Raw genomic sequence first — 7,533 nt, forward strand, 5'->3', positions numbered from 1 at the left:
GTAGTTCCCTGGCCGTCTGTCCTATGTAAACCTTGGTGCAGTCATTACATTTAATTTTGTAGACACAGTCCCTGGTTCTGTTTGCCGGAAGGCGATCCTTCAATTGCACCAGTGCAGAGCGCAGAGTGTTCCCCCTCTGGAAAACTACTCTTATGTTAGCCATGTTTAGGATTCTTCGAATTACCTCCAATGTCCCTGGTTTGTATGGAATAACAGCTGTCCCGATCCATTCCCTGTTGAGTTTCGCTACCGGTATCAACACCCTTCGCAAGTGACGCCTAATCAGGCTGGCTGGATATCCACTACGCCAAATAAAAACTACCGATTGTTTCTCAAGTTCTTCTGACACGATGACTTCTCAATCGGTTCCAAACCTTTTCCAATTGATTGAAAAGTTTTTGGCAGTTTTCTTTGCCAGGGAGGCGTTGGCATAGTATGTATTGGCTTCAGAATCGGCCAAGATCATGACGCCAACGAACAGCAAATACTAGTCGTTAAAAGTATGCATACCAGCGTTGGAGAAAGTTGGAAACTAGAAATAATCTATCATGCAAGTTTCTTTTTTCGTCGCCTCCGGCATATTTGTGCTTCATTCCGACAGGCAACTGTTCTCCAGAACCCAATAACTCGATTGATCCGGATAAATTTCAAAATCAGCGTTCATCGGTCTGAAGCTCTTGATCCATTGATATCTATCTATCTACTAATTCCTTGCGCTAGAAAAAAAACTTTTCCACGCATAGCCTGAAACGTTGTCTGCTCGGTGCCTGTTCAGCTATTGTTTTGTTTTGTCTATCGGCGGCGTTAGAATCCAAACTCTACCGACAGGACAAAAAACGAGAAAGTTTTTGCCAGCTACGCGGCTCTCTCCGTTCGGACACACCCAAGCCTCTTCCATTAGGCAAGCACATGTTTGAGACCAATGCACGACTTTGTCCAGTGCACGCGAGCCGTATATCTGGATAAAAAAAACAACTATTCTTCGTCTCAGTGCTACTTACTCTGCCCACAACCCTAAACAAACCTTGCCCGCATAGTTGCTTGACTATGTGTGGGTCTTCCTACTCTCTGTTTCTCTATGGATGCACTTTCTCTATTAAACAATTCCAATAATGCTACACCCCCCCCCCAACCCACCCGCGTACGTACGTTTTCGTGCGCGCGAAACTCTCCTGTGCGCCTGACCCTGCCCGGTCTGTGAACACGGGACAAAACACGTGCCCATGTCTGGCCCATCCCACTGCCATCGGGTCAGCTGACTAATTCATTTGCCAATCCACCCACCCTATTCCACCTTAGGCTCAAAATTGAATGTGCAAGTGTTGACGTCGTACACACAATACGAATGCATGCAGCCCCGTGTTGCAGGAAACACCACAGTCGAGTACAATTTCCGTTTCATCCGACAAAAAAGTCAGCCAGCCAGCCAGTCAGTCAGTCAGGCCGTGGTGCCCGCCACCCCGCCAAAAGCCGGTCTGCTTGCGTGCGTGGCAGTATGAGGAGGGATCGACCACCATTGAATAGTTCGTTTTGAATAAGATTAAATCGATACTTAATTGGATTGTTGGTGAGAGTATGATTATTCTCTGTCCGAAGTGAATTACGCACGCGCCTGAACACTGAAAAAAAAACAAGACGTTATCTCTCAGGGCTCTCTGAAATTTTCGTTGTTATTTCAGATTCCCAACCTTCATCACCCGGTGATTCTGAGGTTCAATCTCCAGGTCCTTCTGGAGCGTACAGCTCAAGATACTTTCCCAGTGGTGTCCCTCCTTTTATGTGCCAATCGTCTGCTGAACTTGTGAGTGGTGTTGCAACGTTTCTCATTGCGTTCATAAAATTTCATGTAAGGCCTTGATATATTTCATCATAATTTTCACGTTGGTCGTTCCGGCACGACGTCAAGCTTCAAGAAGGACGCCCCAGTAATGCAGAATGTCCATGTAATAGTATAGGAGGCTTGCAGTCTTTGGGCATCCATTTTTTCCGCTATTTCCAGAAATAACATTTTCTCTCGTCAAGTAACTAGTTCGCTGTTGGATTTTGTAAAAAAAAAGTCTAGCTGCGTCGTTCTGAAGTAAGTCGCACCAATTTTGGAAATTCCAGAAGAGTGCTCTCATTTGAGCACACTGAATCATGTTTTAAGACTAAACTTTGGGTCATATTTCCTCCTGGAGGAGACGGAAATGTCCCAACTCTGAGTGACCTTCGCGCAAGACGGAATTCATTCCCAAAGCCCTTCTACTGATGGTTGATCAAATGGTTGTTGCTCTGTTCGCTTAGCTTTTTAACTGGGGAGACATCGTCAGGGCGTGGTGCAAGCTGATTGCCAAGCTCGGCGAACAGATCAACATCCACCTGATCAACCGCTCCAAAGCACATCCGATCTGCCAATATTTCGATACAGTGACAAAACTCACCTATTCCCAAGTGAATACAGAGTTCTAAGTAGCGCAAGCCAAGCTGCCCACTTGTGCAATGTAACACTTTTGCGTGTACTCATATATCCGAAGGTATGCGAATATTCACCTCAAAATGAAGAGTATATCCACCGAATGTCCGCCTACCCAGAGGCTGGTGGTTCGACCCATTGCCATGCTCTCTAACGACGCACTGGTGATGAAACGTTTGCCATCAAAATGCCCAACTCAGAGAACAAACTAGTGACCATTCGCCTCATTTTCCAACAAGTGATTAACAGAATCACGTGAAAGTTAGCACCCCCACGGCTGGAAACTGGGGGATGTATTGTCGAATGGAATAAGCCAATGGAGAGACAGTCAGAGACCTAGAAAGATTCAGAATTTACTTGACTGGACTCGCAATACACTACATGTGAAAATACTTCATTCTTGTCCTCACACCCTCAGACTCCTCTTCTGGAACAGCGTAGTTTCGCCCCTGCTGAGAGCCATTGTTCTGCTCAAACACTGACAGTTCTGTGCCCACGGAAACTGACATCGTTTGAGTGCCTGTCAGAACATCTCTGAGGGTAGTGTGAAGAGATATGGTAATACTCAATTGAAATCTCATGCTGTAAGTAAAGCCAATCTATGTTGAAGAGCCAAGGATCACTGCACAGCTGTTTCATCCTTACTGAGACTCATGGACAGTCCTCATGTCACGAAACTTCACGGGGTTCTGAAACCGCGGTATTTTGGCTAGCAGTTTAAACACTTAACGGTTCGGTCACGAGCAGCTGATCAGCGGTGTGATTAACTCCCACTTGGAAAGGATATACACATATTTGGTCGGAGGTCAGCCCATTAGAGAGATCAGATTCGCAAAGCAAACTGCCACAAACTGTACAGCATCACGCTGGGTTGGTTTGTGAATAGCCAGATACTTTTTGATTGGTCTGAAAAGCAAATAAACATAAATGGTGAAATTCAACATTTGGTTGGTTGCCAGATTCCGTCAAAAGTGTGGTAATTATTGAGGGAGTTGTTGGAGGATACACGAAAGCTGATTGCGTTCAGAGTCACTGTGCCATTTCTGTCTCTGCATTTCATTCGTCCTTTGGCTCGGTATAGTTACAGGTGCATTCTGTGCCATTTCTGTATCTGCATTTCATTCGTCCTTTGGCTCGGTATAATTACAGGTGCATTCTGATCCCACTTATTTCTCTATGTATGATTGTGTTGCCTTCAACCTGTAAGGCAGTGGCACTTGGGATAGCATTTACTAGGGAAATTTGCATTTTTGACGGATTTATGATTCGTAAACCCCAGTTATCCTAATCACTCTTAGACTGGTGATGCTGCTCTTGAGGGGGAGGAGAGAACAGTAAGCAGTGCGGTTTACCATAATAGATGGACAAAAGTCTATCATCAATGCGGTTACAGTCTGCATTGAATACGTCGGTCAAGAACCCAACCGGACCGTCAACGAGGATGTGATAAGACACTGCCGTAATCCTTCAAAGAGCAAATGAGTAAGATGCGTGGCCAGTAGCAGCGGCTGGGACATGCCACTGTTCTTGTGAGCAGGACATCACAAAAACTCTACCAAAGCTTCACTGGAAAGAGCTTCACACAACCAACACCGCTCCATGGTCCCCGCGACTCAGCCGTCAGCACACTGACCCAAGCAGATCCTTCCAGACAACAACAAAGGGTTTGACACTGATATCCAACTTTGTGCTGATGGTTAGCGTTAGAAAAAACAAGTTGTATTTCCTGCTTGAACTCCATTTCGGCCTTGAGCCCAAAGCTTTTCTTGTTTCTGTGGATAGTGAGACGCATATCACGTGCGTCACTTCCCATCCGTCAGTCGATCAATAAAAGGGGATCTGCCTGTTCAGTTTCATTAAGTGGGGGGTGGCTCTTTTGTGCCCCAAAGTGATGTCTTGCCGGCCCTCAATCAACTGAGTATTTATATATCTACGGGCTTTGCCCATCTGGCGAGCCTGAAGTACATTAAAGATGGGAATGAGCCGTACGCACGTAACAGACGGCTACTTTATACTCTTTATATCAGTCTCGCAAGGTCCACAAAATCTTGCCTGTACGCAAAAACAAGTCATGTACTTTTCCGTCCGGGTTGAAGCTAGATTTTACCAAGTAAGGCAACTAAAAATTGTCGTGCAAACCCACTTTCCAAAAGGTCCCTCCGGAATTTCGAAGACGTCCTTTGACCGGTCTGGAAGAAGAACAGTTCCGACTAGCAGCCGGTTCCACAGACTTGGGTGGTTGCCCCCGATCAGGCTATTCACAGCTGAATGGACACGGGTCATCGTACGGCGCATCGGGGGATATCGGTGGCCTGTGTTACACGCCCAACTATCATCTGCTTGACTACGGGACCGGTCAGTTTGGTTCGAAAACCGGTGAGGAGCACAACGATGCCTTTGGTCAACTCCATCCATTCCTATCGCCGTACAGCGCAGCAGCAGCCGCGGTTAACAGTGCGGCATTTCATGCCAGACTGGATAATCTGTGCGTTGATGGGAAACAAAAACGCGGTGTTCTGCCTAAACGGGCCACACAAATTATGAAACAGTGGCTATTCCAACATCTTGTGGTAAGTGAATGGAAATGCCATATTACTGTTTCCGACTTCGATTTGTCAGTTGCAATTTGTCGGGAAGCTGGGCGAGAATGGTTGGTAGACGAATATTCTTTGTTGTTGTACGCCCGCACAAAATCAAGATAAACTGAAGGGAATTGCATACAAACAGGCATTGTTAGAGCAGTGGCGCCAAACGCTCCATGACGTTGGTATGCCCACCAATATTTGCGCGCAAGTTAGGGAATCTGTGAGCCAAAATTCTGAATGAACTGAGTTCACCAATCAACGAAGTCTTGATTGCCGTGATATAGACTTCTACTGATACAAATTCTCACAGCAGTCCAATTATCAGGGAGAATGTACTACCGCCTAAAGTAATCCGTGGTTTTCATAAAGGAAACTACGCACAAGGCTGCTGAAAACTCTTCGACAGCCCACGACCGGTTTCGCCCTTCCACTTTGGGGTCATCAGGTAGGCGCAGCCCCCAAGTTTCCGTCAACCTTATGATCTATTTCGTGGTTTTTTTTACGTGAACTGGCGACCTTGTTCAAATCCACATCAGGAACCTACACATGTTATTGACTTCATTTCTCACCACCGATCACCTATCTTTTGCAAACAGCGACGGGAGGGTGACTCCTGCTGACACCTGTACAAACTCAACCACTCCGTTGGGATTTTCGCTCTATTCGCTTTTTCTCCTATTAAAAACACATGTCAGGTCACGTATACCACCCGATCAGGAAAGCACCCATCCCAATGGATGGCATTCATACCATGTTTATATGTGAGAGCACATTGGGTGTTTTACGAGAGCAGATTGGTCATCTGATATCGTCGAGGCAGATTTCTGCAAACCAAGCAAAGTTTCTACTTTTTTTAAAGTTTTTTGTCACTGGTTCGTTAAAAAAACGTAACAGTCTGGCTGCGTTTAGGTGCGTGTGCGATGATTCAAACTAGACTTGGGGTCACGCACTAAATTATGTGAAAAAAATGCAGTTTCTTGCTTCGCCAGTCAGTCTGCTTTGTAGACACACCGGTTGTCTTAACGTCTGGAAATCAAAAGAAACTATGATGTCCTGTCCTCATATCGCCCAGTGCGATCAGTACATTCCCGAAGAGCAGTACTTTACCATACATTATTCGGTGACACAAAGACTATAATAGCTGCTTGTGGAAATGTGATCAAAACTGCCACACCGTTCCATCAGGATATGTCACAGCAAATGTAGATTTAAAAATCCGTAGAAAACAGTTTTTGATTTCAATACAGCCACCTACTACAGCCAATCTAACCGTTTCGATTTTGTGGGGCAAAAGTAGCTTCTAAACTGGAAACCAGCACGGTGAGGTTATACAAAGGTCCACTCACTCTACGCAATGGCTTCGAGGAAAGCCCCTCGAAACTGGAAGACTTGCGAGGAAGACTGTGTGAATAGCTTACCACTAATAGAATTGAACATTCTGAAATTTGTGAATAAAGCCTCCCCTGTTTTTCTCCCATGAAAGCGTTGCGTGCACAACTTCGCCGGTAGCCATGGCCCCTAGCACAAGTCAGCTGTTGTGCGCACTGTGCAGCCTTGTGGAAGTTGCTTGGATGACTTCAACCGCAACGTGATGTGTGTCGCTATGTACCAGACTGGACAGTTGCTGCCAATTAGACTGGGAGGGCAAACGCTAATCCCTAGCCTAGTGACTGTCCGGAATAATTTTGAAAAGTGGACAAATGAGTGGAGTTTGACTAATTGTCTACGGGCCCCTGTGAACGAATGGTACGGTGTAACGGCTGCCTCCAGTAAGCAGCAAGGTAACAAGGTGATTAGTCAAACTTCTTGGCCTATCACATTAGTCCCTGATCCCTTTGGGGTGATGAGTGGAGCGCTTGAATAGTGTATATCTGCCTGGGCTAGCTGGGGTTATGTTATCCACCCCACCATGGGTTCACAGTCGTGAGTGAAACGCGGAGAGTTTGGAAGCTTCTTCAGCCTCAAGCCTGAAGGTATATTCGTCATCATATGGACTCTGAGGTCTTTTGACCTTGAGGACGATGAAAATGGAGAAGATAAAAACACGCAGGACAGCATTATGAATGGAGAAGATAAAAACACGCAGGACAGCTTCACGGCGGAAAATAAAAACATAACGTGGCAAACCAACAGACCGACTGGATTCGCTCACAGGAAGAAATTCCCATCAATGTTCATCAACCTTCTGCCGGGCTCCTTCAAATTTTGCGATGGGCCTACCATAACCCATAACCTTGCCGATTGCGGGCGTGCATTTTTACTGGTAGAGGCACGGCAGTTCAACTTCAGCGTGCTAACCTTTTTCCTTGTTAAGTGCGGCCTTAGCCGTCTTCTTTTAGCCTTTCTAGACATTCCAATCGATGTTTGTCTCCCCCCTTTGTAAGTACTATGTGAAGAGACTGGAAAATTATGAGTAGTAGTTGGTTGTTGATCAGCTTGCTGTTGATCTGTTCGCCGAGCCTGGCAATTGGCTTGCAAACGTTTCGTCACAGTTGG

At 45.9% G+C, this 7,533-nt stretch overlaps 1 protein-coding gene across 1 annotated transcript in view; it reads left to right on the forward strand.

Moving 5' to 3' along the window:
• The window catches only part of T265_04100 (hypothetical protein), a gene marked incomplete at both ends in the record, with an annotated part of 73,556 nt that extends 68,012 nt beyond the window's left edge, over positions 1 to 5,544 (forward strand). Inside the window, 3 exons of the mRNA XM_009168746.1 lie at positions 1,680 to 1,801; positions 4,606 to 5,022; positions 5,407 to 5,544. Coding sequence (XP_009167010.1) covers positions 1,680 to 1,801; positions 4,606 to 5,022; positions 5,407 to 5,544 — 677 coding nt within the window. The remainder of the gene's footprint in view (positions 1 to 1,679; positions 1,802 to 4,605; positions 5,023 to 5,406) is intronic.
• Between the last annotated feature and the right edge of the window lie 1,989 nt (positions 5,545 to 7,533).

This window comes from Opisthorchis viverrini, assembly GCF_000715545.1.
Source record: "Opisthorchis viverrini unplaced genomic scaffold opera_v5_64, whole genome shotgun sequence".
NCBI classification, from domain to species: domain Eukaryota; kingdom Metazoa; phylum Platyhelminthes; class Trematoda; order Opisthorchiida; family Opisthorchiidae; genus Opisthorchis; species Opisthorchis viverrini.